We start from the raw sequence: 23985 nt of genomic DNA on the forward strand, positions 1-23985 counted from the left end.
GGGGGTATTTCTTTTGTTTTGGTGGTTTGTCATAGGATTTTTATTAATCTCTTTATACTTGAAGACTTAATGCAACTTATGCTTATAAAAATATTTCACAAGCATTAAGGGAATGAAAGAAGAAAGTATTTAAGTAGGTATATTCCTCCAATATATATATATTCCTCCAAAAGCAGTTTCTGCAGAGGCTACATAATCATTAGAAGTGAAAAGTAAATGCATTTACTGAAATGCTGTTATACTGTATCAGCTGGAGGGGAGAAAGGTTAATACAGGCCATTTGTTGTGCATCCCTTTTGCCTTCGCTGGTACACCTGTCAAGACTTCAGGAGGTTTGTTTATAGCACACAGTGTTGGTCACACTAAAGAAGAAGAAAATAAATATACCCTCCCAACAGAGCCCAGCTTTTAATTTAGGAACACACTGTAAGAGGGAAGTTATTTTGTGCATTTATGACAGCATAAACAAGAATAAAATTTAATATTTATTAGAATTTCTTCCAGTAACAGCATTCAACATCTTAACAAAGCAAGTTGTGAAGTCTTAAAAAAATCTAGGATTACAAAAAAAGTTAAAATAAGTTGTTTCTTATATTTAATGGCAACAAACAGGGAACCTTCTATTTAAAAACAAACTTGTCATATAAACAGCATTATTTTAAGAAAATGTGATTAAGATGATATGTAATTTTCAGAATGGACACACAATGTACGAATATCAATCAGAATGAAACAGAGGGGTGGAACACACTATCCCCTTAAAATCTCAAAACAGGCTGTTTGAAGAAAGGGGAGGGAGGAGGATCTTTCTAGTGAAATAACTTAGAAGATACCACACAATGGACAAAAACAAGAGTACAGAAGACATTAAGTGACACCCTCATTACAACACCCCCTCAACTCTGGTTATACAGTAAAGTTAGTAAAGTGCATCTTTAAAGACTTGTCTAGTGAAATAGCTTTTCCAAATATAAAACACAACACGTGCAGTAACAGTTAAATCATAGTGTAAGTTTTCAGAAACTAATGTTTAACCTTTCATTCACTCAAGAAGAAAAGTTTTAACTGCAGTAGTGTTCACATTATTCTTCGATGCATCCTCATGTGCTTTTGTTACTTGGCAAATCTTTAAATAGGGAGCATGGCAAAATGATGCAGTTTAAGCAAGTGCTTCTCTCAATTCAGAACAATTCTTCAATGGCAGAATGGCCACATGCAGCACAACCATGTCAAATTTTGGGAAGCTTTGGTGCACTAATGATGGGGTTGGTCTCCTGTAAATACCTCCGTCCTGCACTCTTGTAATCGTAGGTGCAAGTGTGAGTCTCTGCATAGCGGTGTGTTGCACAGAAGTTGTTTCCACATCTGAAGAATCAAGAATATTACAAGTTACAAGCTTTTAGAAGCTTTTAATGCTCTGACATGCTGGGAGCCATTTTGCTTAATCAAGTCTTAGATGACAGAGCTGTTTGAATTGTTACTCCTTGACTGGTAACATTAACTGGTGGGGTACACAGAATGACATTTTTCACACAATGTTTTAGTTCTGACCCAACAGTCTCTTCAGGTGGGAAGCTAAGCAAGATCAGTGCTCCAGGAATCAGCTAGTAAGGAGTCAAATATACTTATAAATTAAGAATTATGAGCTTTGTTTTACTTTCTTTCTTTTTTAAGGACCTCACACAATATTAGTTGGTAGAATTCAGAGGACAAAACCATGGACAGTAATTCCCTCAGGTGAAATCCATATAACGCATTTCAATTCAAAACCACTACATCACTCAGACAATCAAGACAGATGTTTTCAGCTCAATTCTCTCTGGCATAAACGCAAATTAGCCATTTAAGATTAATAAATACAGATTTAGTCAGCTGTTAGGACATCAGACAAACTACGGAACATAACTTCCTGGAGGACTTTAATAGGGTTCATCTACCCAGTATCAGTTGCAATTTTGATGAGTTAAGATCAGGATTTTTGCTTCAAACTTGACAGTTCTGCAGCTAAGAGTCTTACCAGGAGAAAAGCGTACTTTGGATGTTGTATACTATAATCCCCTATTTATTTATCTATCTAGGTTCATAATTAACTCTGCAGCTGTTCCTGAGGCTTTGTGTGCCTGGAAATAAATTTGCTTTTCTTTGGTTCTTGATCCCATAGTCACAACTTTTCTCATATGACTGTATTCTTTATTTGGTTTACCCTGCTTTCTAGTAAAAGGTCCTATGGTTGCTCCTTTTGAAATCAAAATAAATGCTATTCTTGGAGATGAGCCATTACCCCCTTCATTTTTAGCCTTAAGCAAGCTGCTTAGTTACTTTTAGAAGAGCTTGCAGCTACTTGCTTATCAGGAAAGTGAGCAGTGTCCAAAAGTGTTTCAAAATCAGAGACTGAAGAGTCAGTAAGGAGACAATTCCTCACCCTGAAATTCTCTATACGATTCGCCAGTGGCAGAAGTTCTTTTTCATTTTGCTGTTGTTGGCATGAACCATGATCAACTCCAAATGCAGCCCACATACTGCAGCAGTTCCCAACACTGACTAGCCCATAGGAAAGAATACTAAGAAAAAAATACCTTGTGGGGAAAAAATACTTTGAAAACTAAGATTAACAGAGAGAGCTGTTTTTTTTTCCTGTGGTTTTTGTTGTTGTTGAGTTTTTTTGTCAGTTTGGAGGTTAGTTTTCTTCGTCTGGGGATTTTTTGTTCTTTTTATAGTTTCCCAAGACTACAACCAAGCACCAGGTCTCACAGTGTTGTCTAGAAGTAAGGATTTGGGGGACCAGCACTCTGGTGTTCTGTGCTTGAGATGCTCTAAAAGCTCAAAGGTAACTGAAGTCTTGCAAAAAGCAGAGCACACATCAAAAATTTGTTGAATACAGATTTGTATAAATTCACAAACTGTGAAGATGTGCTGCAACAGGGAGAAATCAGAGGGCTATTTCAGAGAAACTATACCAAGCCTGCTTTTTCCTCAAGTTGGTAAAGGTATCATTATTGATGAGAAACTTTGCAGAATGTGTATCTGTAACAAGTTCTTCTCCCACCAGTAAAAAGTGTCATTGTTTTTTGTTATCTTGTTCATTTCCTGGTATCTTCCATTCTGTTACCTTCTATTTCTTGACCTTCCTGGAAGAACATACACCTCAAGAGCAGAAGAGGGGCAACATTCCTGAGTTCTAATTCCTGCTGTTTTGCTGAACTGAGAATTGCAACTTTTTTGAAGGTCGCCTTTCGATTTGCTATGCTTAAGGAATACAATGCAGGAAAGAAAGCTTTTTGGTTAACTCAGCTATCAATTTTAAGTAACAGCTGGTTATATACTCAGCCTACCTGCACTCATAGCTGGTTGCCAATCCAGTTTTCTTGCCACAAAGAAAGCAGTGCTTTGAAATTTTCTTTTTTGCTTGAATTAAGCCATTCACAGGTGGAAGATGGGTTGCTTCACCTGCTTTCAGAAGTAGAAAGACAGCAAAGACATTTTAACTTATTCACAAACAAGTTATCTTTTGAAATGAAGATTTATTTTGCATTTCTTAGGATACTTCAGGTGGGAACCCCAAAGTCTAAAAGGAGAGGAGAAAAATAAACCCCGAAAGCCAAAACAGGAAACACTCTTCAAGCCTATGAACACCCCTGGAAGAGGCATCACAATTTGCAGAACTGTTATTCTGAATAGCCCTTAAAAGTTCACGTAAGCAAGAAGTTACAGAACAAATCAAGAAACACATCACTTAATGGTCTTCCCAGGTGTAAAATGAACAGAATGGCACTTGGAAAGCACTGTGCACAATGGCTTTACAAAGAATCAACTGGGCACTCCAGTACCTAGCATCCAATATATTCAGTATACTAGTTTGCCAAATAAGTACTGCAACATTTTAAAATCTTGCTGGTACTCCATAATTGCAAGAGAAGTATAGTATTAGACTACAGGCCTCTACTTAGCCATATGGTTATTTTAGGCACTTTGCAGATGTTTGTAAAATTTCTACACTTAAAAATTTACTTTATTTTTACTTTTTGCCATGTAATTCTTGGCTCTTGTTTTATTAACTGGAGATCATATAAAGAAAAGGCTTCTCTTTTCTTATTCTCCTCCCTTCTTTCTGTGGAATTAAGTTCATTCTCCACAACTTGCTTAAGCATATTTCCCACATCTGGATCAGTAAAATGAGCAATGCAGCCTCTCAAAAATTCTTTCAGTGTTTCTACTGCTATATTGGCAGGATGTTCCCAAAAAGTTCTCAAGAATTCTCAAGTATTTTTTGTCCAGCACACCTTTAAATCCCAACAGTCATTTCTAAGTTGAATGCAGCAGACTACACTCAATAGTAGCACCAGGCAGCCACTACACATGACAGCCATCACTACCAACCATTCCCACCCCATTCCTATTTAGCAATGAAATTTTCAGGCAACATTTGTCCACACTAACAATTTCTTCATCTAAAAGCAAACAATTTCAGAAGCATTGGCTAGCCCAGTTTGTGAAAGAGACAGAGCTTGAGGACAGCTGGCCCTGTGGACCTACTTGGACAGAAAAAACAATACACCTGCCTTCACATTTACATCCCTACAGCAACTACAGTGAAAAGTGATCTGTCCTCTGGCCAGTTATAACAGATCATTACCACATCTCTGTCAAGAGCCTGCAGGATATGACCACACTAACTCATATCTGGCATCTTTTGGAAAATACACTTTTGTTCAACACAAGATTCACCAGAGGAGTGTCTTCTTCACAGTCCTATCCAAAGTGACTCAGGCATTAGCAGGCTTCCCCATATGCAGACAAGGCTCTCAGGTAGCACCTCTGGATTAGCAAAGGACAGACCTGTTTACTAACTGACTGCCAAGTCCAAGCTGCACCCACAGCTGTGAAACAACAGCACAACCCACTGTTTTAGCAGCTTTTGCTCCAACATTACATTTTTTTTTCTATTGTAGCTGCTATTTGCACATCTATTGTCTAGCTCATTTTCTACACCTGGATCTGCAATACATACCCACCTCTTCCTAAGGTCATACAGAAAGAAAAGAAAAATTGCTAACTGCAAGTCAAGGATACATAGAAGAAAAATTAAATGTGCTGAAAATTCTTAGCTCATTTCTTAAGAGCTTTAAAAGCATTAATTTAGACAATTCCTTTTCTCCCAGTAGAATTAATCACATAAGCAGTTAATATCTATGCATAACACATTCTGTTTCAGTAGATGTCAAACATTAAGCACTCCACAGTTACCAAGGCTAGGGTGGAAAGAATGACAAGCACAAAAACCAGTAAAATTTCTGCACTATATCAGTGTTCTGCAGCATCCATGCCCTTATTGCTTCCCCCCCACTTTTTCTGTACTAAAGACAATGCTACTGATAAATTTGGCTCTGATTTTAATAGACTCAGAAGTATTCAGAGAACTGATAATTTGGAAACTTTAGCACAGAAGCTCCCATTTAGATCTATAGATGATGTGCAGGATTCACTAAGTATTAAAAAGGAAGAATTGCAGTTATGGTCCATCTAAGATCTGGATCCCATCTGCTTGTTTAAGAATTGCTTAAAATATTAAGAGACTAACCAAACTATAGAAGTATAATACAGCAAGGACTCCAGAAGCCAAATGCCTCAAAAAGATAAATTATTTTTGTCCTCTATATGTGTGATGTATCAGGAAAGATTAAAAAGTCATTTTTAATTATTATATGTTACTTACCTACTCTTTTCCCTACAGCTGCCATACTTCCATTCATTCCAAGCCCATGCGCAGACTAAAAAAAAAAATTTCCACAAGGAGATTACTAGCAGATGGAAATTAAATGGGAAAGTAGGTAGTCTGCTATCAGCTTATTTGATATCAATGTTTTATCAATCTACCCACAAAGAGTCCAAGACAACTTCTGCACACATAGTTACAATTCTGTAACATAAAGCCTTACCCTCAATGGCTATTTAATAAGTGTCCCCACACTTCAAAATACACTAAACAATGAAGTACATTAGAGAGCAGAAGCTTGGCACATATGTGCCAGTCACTGGGCACACTTTGGAATAAATGACAGTTAGTGAGCAGTAGAAGCCAGATGATGCTTCTAACACACGCAAACTCATAAATCTGTCACTACACAGTAACTCATAATTTCAGTTGTGAACTGAATAACTGCTTTAATCTTAATGAAAAATTACTTCTAGGACCTGTTTAGACAAACAGGCTGTTTAGATACCATAAGCCATTCAGAAAACAGTTTAAGACACTCAGGGATTTAAATACACCTCCCACAGTTCATCTGCCTCTCCTGACAAGACACAAATACACACACAGTAGTTTTGTAACATCAGTATCACAAAAACAGGAAAACTTTGGTTTCTTTGGACAAGTGCTTACTCACTAGAATATATTCAGCAGCTTCGTTTGGAGGAGCAGTTTTCCTAAAGCTTTCTTCCTGAAAATGCTGCAGGCTTGTAGGTAGTGCAATACCAGAAGTCCGAAAGCTGTCAGTCCCACAGGAACTCTGTAAACTTTCCCTGTTTGTGCTTCGGGCCAGCGAAGCCAGAAATCCTAAGTTACTTACAGAACTCGCAGGTTCTTTGGATGCCTTGCTAGCCACACCTGTGATGTCCCTAGTCTCTGCTTTAGAAATTACATCAGGTCTTTTGCCAAGTGACTCTACTTTCACACTACAAAATCTAGTGGTCCTAGGAAAAGAGGAGTCTGCTATACTACGTACTTCCAACGATCGAAGCATATTTGGGGAGGCTGCAGATCTCAAGTTACCAGCTTCAAAGCACCTGGGCTGTGCTTGTGGTTTCAGGGCACTGTGTTGTGCCACTTGCGCTGAATACCGCAGGGGAGACAAAAGCAGATTCTTCTGAGGACTTAATTCACGAGTACTGAGAAGACCAGTCTCCATTGCTGCAGTGCTCAGCACTTTGCCAACAGGTTTCCTATGCTGCTCTACAACCTTAGAATCTTTGTCTCCATCAGGCAGTTCAAGCTCTGGGTTCACCTTTCCTATGTCATATATCTCACTACACTGTTCAGCAGTGCTTCCTTCTGTTAAAAAAGCATAACCATCTGGTTCAGGTAGATGTTCTTCTTCTCTTCCATATAGTTCCACGTTCGTTAGATTTGGAAACAAAACAGCATCCTCCTCACTCGCTGAGGTTGGATTTTCAGGTGCTTTTTCTGAATTTGCAGGCAGGGATGAAACAGGAGTCAGAATACTGTTTGTAGGTAGCTTTGCATTTTCTAGTTCAACACGAGATATTTTCGGTGGTAACCTGATGCTATTGACTGGCTGAGACCAAGAGCTGCTCTGCCAAGTGTCATCTTCCTTAAGGAAGTGATTAGCAGTGGCTGGCATTGTTCTACCAGCAGTGGCCAAAGTAGCCAGTGCTGAAAGTGCGTTTTGGGGAGATTCTGACTGATGCAAATGCCCGGGAGGAGGTAGGCACGACTGTCCAATGTGGGGCAGCACTCTGAGGAAGCGGTGACGGGCAGCAGCCACCGAGCCACTCGATGGTCGAGGAGTCATGGGAGGCCGAGGCTTCACCTTGACAGTTTTCTTAGGCTATTAAAAAAAAAAAAAGCCCAAGCAAAATAAAAAATCACAGATAAAACAACAATTAGTATTTGAATTCCAGTTGCACTCAAAAGACCTGACTGAAAATATATTCTGAGGAATTCAGACACTGTAAGCCATTCTTTCTACTCCCTCATATGTTACTAGCCATTCAAGACTTCACCCCAACATCTGAGTAATAAAATCAAAGATTATAATCAGGAAATATTTTCATTGAATAGGTGATATATCAGAGAAACAGAAAAAGGAAACCAGAATGCCATGAAAATTATCCAGAGGAGCTTCAGGTCTCAAACAGAACAAAAAATGTAAGGAAGTATAATCTCTTCATTTTACATCTAGGTAACCTAGTCACATGTGAGCACCAGTTTAATGCTTTATTTTCAAGATAATATCATTCCCATATTTCACTTTATAGGCTTTTCAGTTACAGTATATCTAATGAAATTTCATTTTAAGAGAAAGGACTTTTACCAGAGCAGTACTGCAAAACAATGCTACTTAAAGTATTAGAAGAAAAAAACCCACAAAACCCACCCACCTACCCCAAAAATGTACCCTTGCAAATAAATCCAGGACTAGTAATCAATTCTTTGAATGAAGGCAGGTAGGTCCAAGGAATGCCAATACCCCCCAGCAAAATGTAGCTGAGAAATCATCTACCCATGATAACTTGACTTCTCAATATGGCAGAGTATCTGATCAACTTTTAAGAAAAGGCAGCAAAAGGAAAGACCACGCCATTTTATGACAGAAAAATTGAAATCACAATTTCACCTTTTTACTCAGATTCATGTTCTCCATCTTTGCCTTGAGCAGTTTCATTTTGTTCATAGTAATTGAATTCTCAATAATCTGTTGGCCAGAAGGTGATGCCTCTGTCTCATCTTCATCATCAGCATATAAATTATAAACTGAACCACCGCTGAAAATAAAAGAAAGTTTGTATTCACCCTCTAATGAAGTAATTTAATTACATTTTCAATGTAGAGTATTCTCACAACTAGGAAGTCATATCCGTAGTTGATCTGTTGACAAAACATTATGTAAAACTGTATGCAAAGATATTTCAAATCCATTTATCCACATAAGCATCCCTTATTAGGCAAAGTCGCTGACATGTTGCTGAAATCTGTACACAGCCACGCTTCTGGGAAGTTGTTATAGCATATACAGTTGGTTCACACTCACTATATATTTTCCCCACAGAGGGGATATCCAGTTCCACAAATGTCTCCTGAAGACATGGCCAAAGCTGTTAAGTGTGTGACTCAGACAACAAGCTGATCAGTTTTCCAATTAACCAGACACTGGCATGGAAGGAAAAGTCCAAATTTCTATCCATCCTGAGGGGTGTTCTCACCATAAATGGAAATGGAGGGGTCACCCATGTGGATGTGATATTCTATTTCTCCTTTTCAAAATAAAAAAAAAAGAAAAAAAAAAGAAAAAAAAAAGATCAGTTTAGGTTTCCAAAGATTCCAAAGAGTCTCACATTTGGAAAAAAAAAGTAAATAGATTAGAATTGCTAGTCCCAAGACAAAATATTTTAAGTCAGTAATCACTGGAAGTTTATAGCATGACATTTCCTTCTTCCATTCCGCATTCTAACAGAATGCTAAACCTCAAGGTTTTAAAAATAAGCATCTAACTTGTTTCTCCTATGAAGCAATGAAGGATTGATCAGTAACACATTCAACATTTGACAGTGAAATGAAAGAACCATTAGGACTGTCCAATTCATTACAAACTGATTTTCAGCATTTTCAACACTGTAGGTAGTACATTTTAAAGAGTGTTTTAGTTCTTCCATTACATTGTCAGCATCTAGAAATCATGACAATCAGGCAATTCCCCTAATTCCCCTGTATTCATACGTATGTCTTAGTAGATTTAGCTTAAGTTTCTACTCTCTGAAAGAGATCAAGGAAGAACTAAAAGTCATGTGGAAGTCAGTACCAAAAAGAAAATATCACTAATTAGAGTTGCATCTTACCTGATTCTTAGAAATATTCTGCTGCCTTTAGAGCCAGCATTTTTTGCACTGACTCTCCAAATCCAGTTCCTAAAATGTAACAAAGTTCCAAAGGCATTTTGGAATGGAGAGACAGTGAGACACTGGGAGATGGTGTGAAGAGCAAGAAAGCAGCAAATTCAAACCAAAAGTCAGCAAAATAGACCAGACATTTCTTACCAAAACCTGAGCAATTCCATATGGGAACAGTCAGCATATATACTACATATATATATTTCTCCTGGTAAAAACCCAACACTAAAAAATAATTTCAAAAATTTATCTTTACAAAGATTTACATCATCAATTCAAAAGAATTTGCTGAATGTCCCTTCCTGCTAGGTAAGGACAGAAAGCAAAGTGGTATGTCTCATGTTTGGTTGGTTTTTGATTTTCTTAATGCAAAAATAATTGTTATCTTTTTGTTCCATTTTCTGACAAACTGGGGCCAAAAACACACACCAAAAAAAAAAAGGCGACAAAAGGATTTTTGTTTGGTTTAATGTGATTTTAAGATTATAGAAGTTGGACGGGGAGTTTTGATATTAATGATATTTTCAGCCCATTTTACAATGAGTAAATTTTATATTTACTTTGTCCATAGGTGTCAATATTCCTGAGCTCTTCCTTGTAAAATGCATGTTTCATAAATTATTAGCTTGCTGAAACCCTTTTGGCACCAGTGTCTGCCAGTCCTCCACCACAGCTTCAATGTTCTTCCAACCCAGAGACAATGATCACTGAATGCATTTATACTTTTGTCAAGTTTTATCCAGTAACTCAAGCACATATAAAATAAAATTATCTGGAGAACTATAAAAACCAAGACCAAAACCAATGTCTCATTCCTAAATTCCAGTTGAATTCTGCTCCAGGTATCAGCAACATGAAAAAGGATGATAAACAACACATGCTTCAAAATGCTTAGTCACCAATATACCCACACATATGAACACACCTGTCAGTATGGAAAACCAGTAGTTTTCAGTAGTATTCAAAGTGACCCTTTACTCTTACTTGTAAAGATCAAACAAAAAGGTCTGATTTGCTTCTGTTCTCTCCCCCTTTGCTACTTTTTCCATTTCCCACAGTCTCACCCAGCCATGGTAATAAACTCAAGAATTAGGATTTCCTTCCCCTCCAAATTACTATCTGCCTTACTAGAAAAGCTAATAAGTGAACTCCTATAGAAAGCACAGAAAAACAGAAACAACTCAAGCTGAATGTTTTCAATTCAGGTGGCTTCCAACCCAACTGGTTCACTTGACCAGCATCAGCACATTTCTTAAACCCAATGTATTTGACTGAATGTGGGAATTCAGCTTTGGTATTTTTTCCATCGGTGGTTTTTAAGTATGGATGTCTTATAAAAATTTTTAAGAGTAGTATCACTCAGAACACAAACAATAAAAACCCAGCACAAAGCTCTTGCTTTCCTTTTGCATACAGAAACAAGAATAGTCACTTAAAGAAGCTTGAGCCTTAGCCTTGGAGAAAACACAAGTAGTTCCCAGAAAAGGGACTCCTTTCCTCACAGCTGTACAAATATTAAGTTCTTGAGTGGATAAAAGTACCTACCCAAAAGCTGCAGTATACAAATAGAAAGCAATAATTTTTAATAGGTATCCATTTTGATAGTTTTAGGAAAAAGACTACCCAACTGTTTACTACAATTACAACGAAGTAGGTAAAGTGATACACCTGTCCTTCTGATGGTAAGATCACTGGATTCTGACAGCAACTGACACAAGCTTGGTACCTCAACAGTAGCTAACCTGAGGCCTAATTACATCCAAAATCTGGCTGTATTGGTAATTACTATTTTCCTGACTAATCATTTAGTCAAGTCACACTCATAGGGAAAAAAAATTATGTGAACAGGGAAGTGTTTACAAAACTAAACAAATGCATTAAGATGTTAGAGAAAGTGCTTAATGGAAGTTTTTAATATCTAATAAAATATTGATTTGACTCTCCTGCAACATGTTCCTTTTCAGAAAGGGCTGGAATGTTGAGAATTGCCTAAGTATGAAATCAGTTTTATCTCACTATATTAATGCACACAGTGATAAGAGAACCATCAGCACAACCACTGACCACAAAGCACTACTGTGCTCTCAGACAGTTACAACAATTTAATAGCCCTTAGGGAGTAATTCTTTCAATATGCCAGATACTCTTCTGATAAAACCAGCAAATACAGCTGAAAATTACACAGCAACCCACTCTTGAAGAATAATACGAAGATTAAAATGAACTTTACCTCAAAGATTCAGACAGTGGTGTTAAAGTGCCATCGCCCCGGTCAACCACACGGAAGAAATTCAAGCGATCTCCTTCGCGATACACGAGGAAGGTAACTTGTTTGTTGGACGGCCCTTTCTCCCAGACCTTGTCTCTAGCAGGATCCATGTATTCAGCCATTTCCCTGATAGGATCTTTCACAGGAACTAAAAAGATAAAAAAAACCAAGTAAATCGAAAGTATTATCACTGTTCTGTTGATCACCTCTGAGAGCTCAGCTCAGTTTATAGTAGGAATTCCCAACCTAGAAGATATGTTTTTTCCCAATTTTTCCCAAGAAAACTATCAAGGGAATTTCTTCATTTTCACTCCTATACAGATGATCCATATAATAACCAAGTTTATCGTCTGACTGCAGCAAAGCCTGATTCTTATGACCATATTTTAAAAATATAATGACATTCTAGGATAATTTTTTCTTGAAGTGAAGAATTGCTGATTTTATGACTTGACGATTCTGTACGTACAAATATACTTAATTTAAGAGTAAACAAAGTGCACTTCATATGCTAAGAGAAGATGGGAAAAAAAATCCCCCCAGTTTTGTTAAGTATTTTTCCAATTAATTTGGAACTGAAGTCTCATTGTCCAAAATGCTTACCTAAGAGAATGCTTACCTAAGCTCTTTACAGTTATAAGACATTGCATGAAAACCACAATCTTTAACTTTCTTAACACCTACCTCTTCTGGTGTTAACAGGTCCACCTCGCATAGCCAGAACCAACTTCAGAGTGCAGCCTTCTGAAATGCTATAATTAACAAAAAATAAATTTTTATAGCATTTTCTGTTGTTCATGCTAACAATTATTTAGAAACATTAATTAGAAACATAATTTTATTCTAGACTTACTTATAATCATCCAAACAATAGTCATCCTTCAGTTCCATATTATTCCAAATTAAGTGCTGCTGAGAGACAGGAATACCTAAACAAAAGAAACAAACAAATTACTTAAGGCTTGGCAAGAAGACTTCTGGGGAGATTTGATTTTTGAAGAGTGTGGGGCTGATTGACTGAAACTGGATCACAGGAGAAAGAAGAGAAGAAGCAGGACAAGGACAGGCATTTGAGCAGTCTTCAGCCATGACATCCAACCTCCATATAGTTATTAAAACCAAAGATTTTCAGAAGGCTCTAGCTCACCTCAGAGACAAAGTTCAACCTTTTGGCTCAGCACAGCATGTAGGAGTGTTCAACTGCTTCAGACTTACTGAATACCTGCTTTTTCCAGTCATCAGATAAGGGAGGTTTTTTCCTGTTATCTGAACTTCAGAACTTTATGTCTACTGACGGGAAAAACAGGATAAAACTCTACCTATAAAGCTGCTGAATAATTTAATCATAGACTGGTATTCTGTATTACTCACAGTACAGACATAATCACATTAAAGTGACTGGTGCCAGCTCTATTAGGTGAGAAGTGCAAATCTGTTCTTATCCCTGCTTGGTTTGGGACTTCAAAGTTGGCATGTACAGTTTAGTACCACAGCAGTTAATTAAACTTCATCCTACAAACACTTTTCTTTTGTATTGGGTGCTTTTTCAAGCCATCAAAATGCTATTACTAATATCCAGTAATATTCACTTTCAACTCAAGTTCTGGGATGATTTGGCTATTTTTGTTAAAAGAAAGTAAGCATACTGAATATTTGTTCTTATTAAAAATCTGTGTTCTATACAAATAGAATCCAAATTCTACACAATTTTTGCCTGCATAGTCAATTCAGTTAGATACAGATGTAATACACATTGAAGATAATAAGCAAAAGCTGGTATAACTTGAGGTCTTCACACATTTTTACTGGAATGCTATCACATTCCGAATTTTGGATAGAATAAAAATGAACACAGTTACAAAAGGATGGGACATCTCAGACCACCAAAAAACCCAAAAACCTCGAAAAAATAAAAACAAACAAACAAACAAACCAAAAAAAAACAACCAAAAAAAAAACCAACCAAAAAAAACCAACCAAAAATCTTCCCTCCAGCATCACAAGGAAGTTGTTCAATTTGTCTAGTGAAACTCAGGTAATTAAGATCTCACTGTGCATTCATGACAAATGCTAATTAAAATCTATATCTGTAAACATCAAGAACTACTTTTTCAAGAGGACCTAAACACTATTTCTCATACTAAGAGACAAAATCTATAAATGTATTTTCCGAAAGGCTACATTAAAACAATCTTATCCAATATTGTTATTCATTACATGTTCAGATACTGAAAGGAAATGCAAGTGGCAGTGCTACACAGTAAGACTTCCCTAAATACACCTGGCAGGAGGGGAACACAAAGCTCAGAGTCTTTCAGATAGTTCCCAAAAACATTTAAGCTTTTGAAGGCTTGTGAGAATGCTCAGCAAGCTGTGGCAGGGATCAGAAAAGTATTCCCTTGCTAGGCAGAGGAAGGGCACAAAGCTCCCAATACCCATCAATGGCAAGGAAGAAGAGGGGATCAAAGTCCAATTAACAGGCAAGTCGGAGTCACCCCTGTGCAGAAGGGGGAGTGCACTTTGGAGGAACTGTCATTGTTTTTCTTTAGGCTTTACAGAAGATGACAATTTCCTCTTCTCACCACAGCTCATATCCATATCTTCCCTGTATTGACCAACCAAGACAACTTTACTCCCCCTGACTGCATTTAACAGGAATCTTATACCCTCTGAAGTCCACAGAACATTTGTAAGAAGAATATGTTCATACAGTAGACAAACATAACTGCTACTACACTGCTGGCTATTTAGTAGCTGGTTATTGGTTATGTTTCAAGTCAGCAGTGTAAGCAAAAGAACAAGCTGGCAATAGCCAGTGAGTCTCCATTAAAGTTTTTTGTGTTGTTTTGCACTCTTCTGATTACAATCTGATTACTGTCTGCATTTGTTATGGTTTCAGCAGTCTCCAAGGAGCAATTTCCAATTACTTTGATAAACTGAGAGAGCATTTGTTAAAAAGGCTGGCTTGCAGCTGGCAGTCCTAGAGTGAAACATGGTTTTGCTCATTCAACAATGACAATGTATTTTTGATGAAATGAACAGATGAAAAGAGGATACTCTGCTGTAATTAGAAAAAGACACATCTTTATTACTTATTCCCTTTTATACTGCTTTCTTAGAATTCTGTATTTATACACTGAAGAAATAGTATGTGCTTTATAGCTTCAGAGGCAGCAAGATATTCATCACCCTTTTCTGGATCATAGTAAGGATTTCTTGAGGAGACATTTGCACATGAGATCATCATGTACATCTGCCAACAATAATGACAACTGTGAGATACCCATCCACTATACCCTCTCCCTAAGCAGCACATGATGGTATCACTGGCCTGCCCCAAATCAGTACTGAGAAGTAAGCAAGGCAATAAGCTACATCTCAATGCTCAAATGGAAATGAGTTGGCCAGCTGATGCTACAGGAGACAGAAGAGTCTGCAGACTACCTACTGAAATGGCTGCAGGTGCACTGACAATGAGACCTACTAAAACAGGGGAAGGAGAGGAGAGAAGCAGCTACCTTATCCTGTCTCTGAATCAGCATATCCCATACAGCCTTAAGCTTCCCTCCCTTACTCTTCTTTTTGGCTAAGTAGGTTCACCACAGAAACTGATATTGTCAAGTTTGACACAGGAAAAAAAAAATCCCTGTAGATTTCAGAAAAAAACCTTGATTTTATGCTGTGGGTATAAAGTTCCTATGTTTAAAAAAGCCACGTATATTTCACCGTCAAAATTCAAACTGCACTTATCTTTCATTCAATGTTGAAATTGATGAAGCCTCTGTTTATAAAGAGGCTGGGCTGACACTCTTACTTCCTCCAGAAACTGGCTACATTAGTAAGAGATGCAAAAGCCCACAACTTGCAGTGGCAAGACCATTTTCCTAATTGTTAAACCCCTCAGCATTAACTTGAATGACAGTAACTATGGCAGCATAAACAGAGTCAGTACTGACCTGCTCTTTGTCGAAGGGACTGACTAAGAACAGACTAAAGACAGCAAATCACCAGTACTGAATACAGGCCAACAAAATTTCCTGACAAAGGTGACCTTACTTTACAGCTTCCAGGTGCTGCTCTGGGCAGCCATCCGCTATGAGCACTCTTGCACTCACAGAAATGTTTCCCCAGCTCAGACAAGGCACAAGCTTAAAAATGCTTCATGAACTTCTCTATCAGCACAGTAAACAGGCAAATCATAAAGCAAAGAGAAGATGTAGGGGAAAAGTAGCAAACAGAAAAAAGCAGAATTGGTTCTGTTAAAAATTCATGACACTTGTGCAATCCACTTACTCCAGTCCTGGCAGAAGCACAGCTATTTTCTCTAATGCAAATAGTGACAAATGTCATTATGACATACTCTGAATTCACAGAATATTGAAAGAAATTACAACATCCCTATGAAGCCTGCTTGACATTCTTCTAGTTCCTTTTATTTAACATGAAGCTGCTGTACACAGGCAGCAAAATAATGACAGCAAAAAGACCAAAGAAAAATAACAACTCATATGATGAACTGAGTACACACGTACACAATAAAATTACTGCTGCATCTGTGGTTCCCTGTTGAACACAAGGGAACACCTACTGAACACTGAAATCAAGGTGTACTCTGAAAGCTAGTTCTCTTTTTCCCCTTTACAATAATACAAGAAAAAGAGAACATCTAAATTTTCATCTAACAAGGTCAATGTTTCAATGTACATAGATCATAAAATTAATAAAATTCAGTTGCAAGTACTCACCTAACAAACCATGACCAAGTTGTTTTTAATTTTAAAGCTAACTACATAAATGAATGCCTTAACACTCCATACTAAAAAATTCAAATTAATTCCTGCAAGCTAACAACAATAATACCACCACTACCGTTACCAAATCTAAAGTCCACCTCCTCCCTTGAGACTCAATCCTATCTTTCCCAACAAACATGCTTACAGGTATTATCTATGGTTCTTTAACAGATTAATTAACCACTACTACAAATATGCTACCTGAATGCTCTGTCTATAAAACACTGTAATAATTGGTGTTTCTGAATGAATACTAAACTCTGCCCAGTCCAGCAGCTACAAGGACTTGTGCAATGGAGAAAGCAAAGAGAACTCAGTTTAAAAACCCCATTACTTCCTCTTTTAATGAAACGTTGATTTTTTCAAGAACTACCCATGTTAAAGCTCAGTCTTTCATGCCACCTTGAAAGTCAGAGATACCATCCTCTCCATGTCCACCAACACTGATTAACAAGTAAAACCAATGGAGTAGGTAGCACTGCTAGCAGCACTGTGCGTGTATTCCAGCTTTTATGCCACCAGCAGAGACAAAGGGAGCTATTTCTTCCTAGGTGAACCTTTTTAAAGGGCTCAGTCAGTGAACCTGAGACTAGGAGTGATTTACCCCTGGGCTCCAAAGCCAGCACTATAACAAATCTTCTGCTTACTTCACATGTCCTCACACAGGACATATTTGAGGACAAATACCTGGATCTGATATGCTATAACACAATCACACATCACATCAGATATGTTATAATCACATATCACACACATCAGATATGCTATAACTTCTATTTAAGAGTAGAAGACTTGCACTGAAATTTCACATGTGTTAGAACCCGTAAGTTTTATGTATATTCTTTACTGACTAAAACCACTGAAAACACAGAGCTCTTTCTTAGTAAGGTACCAATGTCTAGTACAGCTGTCTAAACAAAGCCTTTCCATATCAGATCACTAGCAGGCATCAAGAATGACAAATAGTATCTGAAGCAGACAAAATTCCTAACATGCCATCTATATTATGCTTTTTTATTACAGTGAAGACAGTCTACATCTACTGATTTTCTAGCTGTTGACAAAGATAATTTTGTCTTGTTTTAATTTTATTATTAACCTCTTACAATTAGAGGCATTGGTAATATTTCAACAATTTGTTAACTTCTGACGCAATTCTAGATTTTTTTCTTGGAGCTTTCAGGTCTCAGCTCATTTTTTCAAAATGTCTCTTTTTTTTTTCTTCCTTAAATACTATCATCCCCAACATCCGAATGTAGAAAATATGCATAACTAGGGACTTCATGTAGTCTTTCAGCACTGTAGGAGGCATTCTCTGACCAGAAGTGCAGCTTAAATAAGAGAGATTCACATCCCACGAAAGCTGAGACAATACAGTAATAAAAAGTGAAAACCAGCAGCAGAAACAGGAACAGATGTAAGCTTTCTCCTTCCCATGCTAAATTACAACAAAATTACTTCTGAATTTTTGTTCCACCTGGGTGATTTACTGCTCGAACTTGCACACTATAATAGGAACTTTGTCACTGAAAAATTGTTAATTATTATTTTACATGCAATAGCAACCCCAAATGCAACATAAAATGAATTTGTCACTGTGTATCTGTTTCATCCATACCTAAGTGATCGATTTGTTTTCACTCTGCCTTCCACAAATCGTTAATCAGGACAGTACAAATATTTTAACTCTACTATGAAGTATCAAAGTATTTCAACTGACTGCTGACTATTCAATGATAAGCACCAGTGAACTCATCTTCCATGTTTAATGAAATTTACTTATTATTAATTCTACACAGCAGGCAGCCAAGCCATAATTACTTTACCATCCTATGAACTACAACATGCAAACAAAATTCCAGATAAGCATGATTATAACTTCATTACTGAGCTGTTCTTCTATTAAGAAATGAGGATACTTTTGTAAGCTGTAGGTATAACTGAGTATGGCTATTCACAGCCTCACATTTTGGACTACAAGGAATTCAAATCTCTCTTCCTCACATATCCCAGCGATCTCTTAAAGCACCACTGATACTGCCCAGATAGCCTGCCTTCTTCTGTTCTCTACTGTCTATGCTACCTTTTAATTCACTGATAGTCAGCGTTCTACCCATGTCTCCCACACCTACATTCAATTATAGCTAGGAAAACCCCTTTCCTTTTCTTGTTTCACCTCGAGCCTCCAGGAGCATCCTGACACATTCTCTGACTTGTGATTAATTACAGCTTTGTCCACAGCAAACAAAAGGCCACCCCCAGAGCTGCACTGCTCTACCTACACGGATGTAAGATCCGGACATCTGCACAGCGCAGCTTCTGCTGTGTGCATCCTACCAGTAAACAGTCCCCTCTGCTGCTGCAATGCTTGTGTGTTTTAACACTTGTGCCAGCTTCTGGGTTTTTTTCCATGCACCAGAGCAGATTTCCATAGGAGGAGAAGAGTATCTTAGATTCTTGTCAACAGTATTATATTACATCTCCCAGAGGATGGGTTCCACACAGACAGAAGGATGAAAAACACATACAGCTATACTAAGGAAGGAGAGGATCCCTTTCTTAAAATTTGCAACTCTGATACTCTCAGCTTCTACAGCTGTGCAGTTCTTTAACCCCTCCAAAGTGAAAAAGAAGAGGATACAATACTTAAGACTATGAATACATAAATATTTCAAATCACATTCTCTCATGCAAGGTCATCCTCACCATAGAGGAAAAGAGGTAAGAGGGACTAACCTACACTTATTCTTCTTGCATAAGCATCAGGACTGGCCTCATAATTTAAAGGAGATTTTCACTTTGAAAAATGTGTCAAGTTTATCACTTTAAGACAAAGCATTGCTCAGCCAGATATCTACCAGCAAAAGATCACTCACCTAAACAAAATTCAAATAAGTAACTTAAAGCTGCCTTTGGGATTTGCCTGCACTGCAGTTGCTCTTGTGACTGCAGTATCATAAAAAAACCATAAACTGACTAACCTGATCAGCAACAAACATAGCAGCAAATCTGAAGTATGCTCAGTTACAATATACATATATTGCATGGCTCAAATTTATAACCTTGCTAGTTAACAAACAACCTGGGTCAGAGAATCCACAGACTTTTTACAATTAACCTTAATAATTGTACATATAAAAACCCCCAACCAACCCACCAGAAGAGCAAACATACTAACTGCAGTGAAGCCTAAGCCATGAACTTATAGAAAACAGAAAGAACAGAAAAACAACTCAACTTCAATTAAACCTAAGCACCTAGTTTTTATACATATTGCTAAACATGACATTTAAGTTTTCTGATTTGATTTTAGCAGTTATGCTTTTTAAAACAGGACTTCTTCTAAAGTGATAAAGTTTACACTGAAATAAGAGAGAATAGTACCTTCCAGTCTTTGAATTTTAGCTTTCACAGAAATAACTGTTTCAAAGGGGGAAACTCGCAGTTCAAAGCAGGTTCCTGTAAGCGTTTCAATGAAGAGCTCCATAGTTTCATAGAAAGGAAGTTTGTAGTGAAATGGTCCCATATTATCTTTATTAAAAAAAGGAGGCTCTTTCTTGTTGGCCATTAGAACGGATTTACAACTTCCTTGTAAGAAGATCTGTCAGGAAACTACATTCCACTTCTAGCCAAGGCAGCTTTGAAGACACGTGTAGTGCATTGCTGTTCATCTTTAGGATTTTTCACCTATAAAGCAAACAAATATAGTTCTGACAACATCTAAACGTAACTGCTAAAGAGAATTTAAATTCATTTTGTCTAAAATGGACGTTAAGAAACATGAAGTTATTACCTGGGCAAGGCAAGATAACCTCAAATTATATTACCAACGTTCTAGTTTTAGGGCTCTAGTTCCAGCCAGCATTCCAGACGCAACCTACTACCTTTGTTATTTTTGTTTCCACAAGCGACGTGACAACCAGACGCCCAATGCCTCCTGACAAGAGCTGAGCCCTCCGCAGTGTCAGAGCTAGAGCAGAACTCCAGAAAGGCATAAGAACAGGGACTGCTCCGGCCTTAGGAAAGGCAGTTGGCGGCGGCAGCTCGGCCGTGCCAGCGGCGTCCATCGCCGCAGCGGAGCAGGGGCCGGGCCCCGGCAGCCGAGCGGAGCGCCCGCGAACAAAGGACGGCGAGCAGCTGCCGAGTCCCCGCCGCGCCTCGGGGCGGCCTCGCACCCCAGGCTGGCCGCGGTCCCCGCCACCGCTGCCCCGGCCCCGCTTCCTCCCGGGACGCGCGCCCCTGCCGGCGAGGCCGGGCCCGGGGCGTTTCGAGCACGACCCGCAGCCCCGCCGCTGCCGCCGCAGGGTCCCCGCAGCGGCGGCGCTCCAGAGGGCCCGGAACCCGCCGAGCGAAGGTGGGTCTCACCTCACCTGCCACCGCCGGGCCCGCTCGGGGGGAGACACGGTTCCTCTCCCCCCGCGCCGCCCCGCCCGCCGCAGCTGCCGGAGCCGGCCGGGCCCGGCGGGACGCTCGGACCGGGAGCGCAGCCGGAGCCGCCGGGGGCACGACTGGGAGGAGCCGCCCGGCAGCCCCCGCGCTGCCCCGCCCTGTGACAGCTCCTCCCGCGGACCAATGGGACAGGCCGCTCTCACGAACCTCGGCCAATCAGCGCGCCCAGGGGGCGGGGCTCGCGGCGCCTCAGGGGCGGGCACCCGCCGGGCCGCTTGTTGTGGTCGTTAAGACGCGGGGCGGCAGCGCGTGCGCAGGGAAGGACCCGGATCCACTTCCCCATCACCGGCAGTGTTGAAGGCTAGGCTGGACGGGGGATCGGGCAGCCCGCTCCGGTGGGAGGTGTCCTTGCTCAGGGCCGGGGGGAACGGGATGGGCCTTCAGGTCCCTTCCGCCCCAAACCGCTCCGTGAGTCTGTGCAACGCCCCCAGCGCTACCGGTGGACACGTGGTAGCGGCGGCGGCCGCGCTGGCCCCTGGGACACGGAATGCGGCGGGGCCGAGGAGGCGGCCCGGGCAGGTCAAGGCTAAGGTGGCTCCGGCGGCCTTGGCTCAGGGCCGACCCGCAGAGGCAGCAGCGAGCCCTTGCGCTCCGGCCGAGCGGCTCCCAGGCATTGCCGCTGTGTCGGAGCGCAGCGCTGGCCCCGGGCGGCAGGGACGGGCCGACTCCCAGCGCGGGCAGCCGCCCCGCTGCTCCCAGCCAGGACACGAACATTCCTCCCCCCGGCAGGGCCGGCACTGCTCTGGGCACCTTCAACTGAAGGCCAGCGCTCGATTGCGCTCCCAGTTCAGCCTGAGGTGGGCCAGGGCAAGCTCCAGAAGCAGCGGGCCCGCGGATGATCACAGGCTAGAGAAAACAAGCTCATCCTATTAGCAGGTGCTAATTACATTAACCACTTTACTTTCCTTTTAGGTTTTAAAATACGCAAGACCTACCCTGACTCACTGTTAGGTTTTAGGCCCAGTTAAAACGATGACTTTTGAGAAGTATGTAGCAGGTATGGGAATCTGTCAGAGCTTCTGGGTTTAATAGTGAGCCTTCAGCTCTGCCATTCTGGAAATAGGCAACTGTGGTTTATCAAATTTGCAGAAAAACTCAAAAAATCAAACCTGAAAAGCAACATACAAAAACCCCCCAAATCACCAAAAAACCAACACAAGCCAAAACCAGACCGTCTAGCCAAAACCCAGTTCAAAATACCACCTCTCAGACCAAGCCCTCCCAGAAGTGAAGTGCCCAGACCTCATTTTAATATGTGAAGAGAGACAAGGAAAGGCACAAACACTCTCCATCTGCCAGTTTAGAAAGACTAGGTGGGAACAAAGGTTCTGATCTACATCATAGAAACTTGCACTATGAAGAGTTTTTCTCTGCTGAGCTTTCACATGAAAGTTTAGGAAACACTAAGGCAGGAGCTTTTTTTTTCCTACTCCAAGAGCTTTTAGCCCTCAGGGTTCTTAGCTTGTGAACAGCCCTTTCTGTAATGTTAATAGAAGTTATTAATGTGAAGGCCCAAGAAGAAAGATGCAGAAAAGAAACAGAAGAATTTACCATCCTTTTCTTCGTCATCATATCTTTGAAGCCCTTCTAAGCACAGAAGAAAGGAGTAAAGAAGCAGTCCAAATCACATACGAGGCATATGCAGCAGATGTAATGCCTATAAATAAAGTTCAAGTGCTTTCACTGCAGACACCCGATTGCAAATAGCCCCCACACTCTTTTTCAAGATGCTACTCTCAGCTTAACCCCCACTTAACATGAATCATTGCCAGGCCCACCTATGGTGCAAATCAATACATCATGTTTCTCCTTTATCCCTTCCAACCTTTCCTTCTGCTTTACCCTCATTAGTGCTAGATGTTTCAGCTGTAGTATTTACTGTGCCTGATAAGGGAAATTCAACTTGAGAAACAAGACACTGAAGCAGATGTCTCAGAATGGGGACTGCAGTGCAAGTGGGAGTTGATCTCAAAGAAGTCCTCTGAGCACATGCTTTAAATTCACAGCAGAACAGTCTTAAAGAGTCCAAGATAAAGTAGTCACTATCATAAAAGCAGTGAATCTAGTCAGAATTGCAGGCAGTCACTTGTACAATAAAATAAACATTTGATCCTCCTGCATGTATGCGTTTGCTCTGCTTGAATGCATGCAGGAGAGCAAGTGTCTACCACTGGGTATCAATTACAGTTAATGGCATCTGTTTCAGAAGGGAATCTAGAAATTACAGGAAGCAAAGTTAGACCAAATACATTCCACGGTTAGAGGGATTCCAGAGCAGCAACCTCCTGTATACAGCTTACACTGTGTTATGGAGGAGAAGGGAAAGCAGACAGCAAGCCTTTAGGCACAAGAGTCTTTCCACAAAGTATGTGCATTGGCTTGTCAGCCTGGAAGTGACCAAGCGTGCTCTGTACAGATGGACTTGGTGAAAACACTTATTTGCAAAACTCTGGCAGCTCCATGCAGGTGAAAAATCTCATTTAATGGCCTACAACTTGAACAGAAGACACTGTTAGGTTTCTGTTGTCTTCATGGACCGCTTGGTGCTCATTTGTAACACACTCTCCCTGGCAAAGCAGCATTAACTGTTGTTATTTTTACAACCCACATTAGCTGCCTATATGAAATACCTCATTAGAGCTGGTGTCAAGTCCTGCTCTGAGATTTCCTAACTGCTCCATCTGTAAGAGAAGCTGTACCTGGTACTGAACCCAGCCTAACCCTCCCACTAGCTCAGTAGGTGGCAGCTGACCCAGACAAGGCACGGTAATGGTTTTGGTAGCATTCAAGTCATGATGCACACGTTCTAAGCAAGAAGTAAAGAGGAAAGTAAGACGTGCAGACAGA

The 23985-nt window shown here is 40.0% G+C and overlaps 1 protein-coding gene across 1 annotated transcript; it reads right to left on the bottom strand.

Annotated features, from left to right (window-relative positions):
* Positions 1-472: 472 nt before the first annotated feature.
* ZFAND4 (zinc finger AN1-type containing 4) lies at positions 473-21172 on the bottom strand. Its single transcript, XM_036385643.2, has 10 exons — positions 21060-21172; positions 20074-20376; positions 12750-12825; positions 12581-12648; positions 11858-12044; positions 8358-8541; positions 6387-7568; positions 5714-5768; positions 3333-3447; positions 473-1365 (listed from the first exon to the last, which is right to left on the bottom strand). Exons 2-10 carry the CDS (start codon positions 20255-20257, stop codon positions 1230-1232), a joined length of 2187 nt encoding a protein of 728 aa, XP_036241536.1. The 5' UTR covers positions 20258-20376; positions 21060-21172; the 3' UTR covers positions 473-1229.
* Between the last annotated feature and the right edge of the window lie 2813 nt (positions 21173-23985).

The sequence above is a fragment of the Molothrus ater genome, chromosome 8, assembly GCF_012460135.2.
Source record: "Molothrus ater isolate BHLD 08-10-18 breed brown headed cowbird chromosome 8, BPBGC_Mater_1.1, whole genome shotgun sequence".
In the NCBI taxonomy this organism is placed as follows: Eukaryota; Metazoa; Chordata; class Aves; order Passeriformes; family Icteridae; genus Molothrus; species Molothrus ater.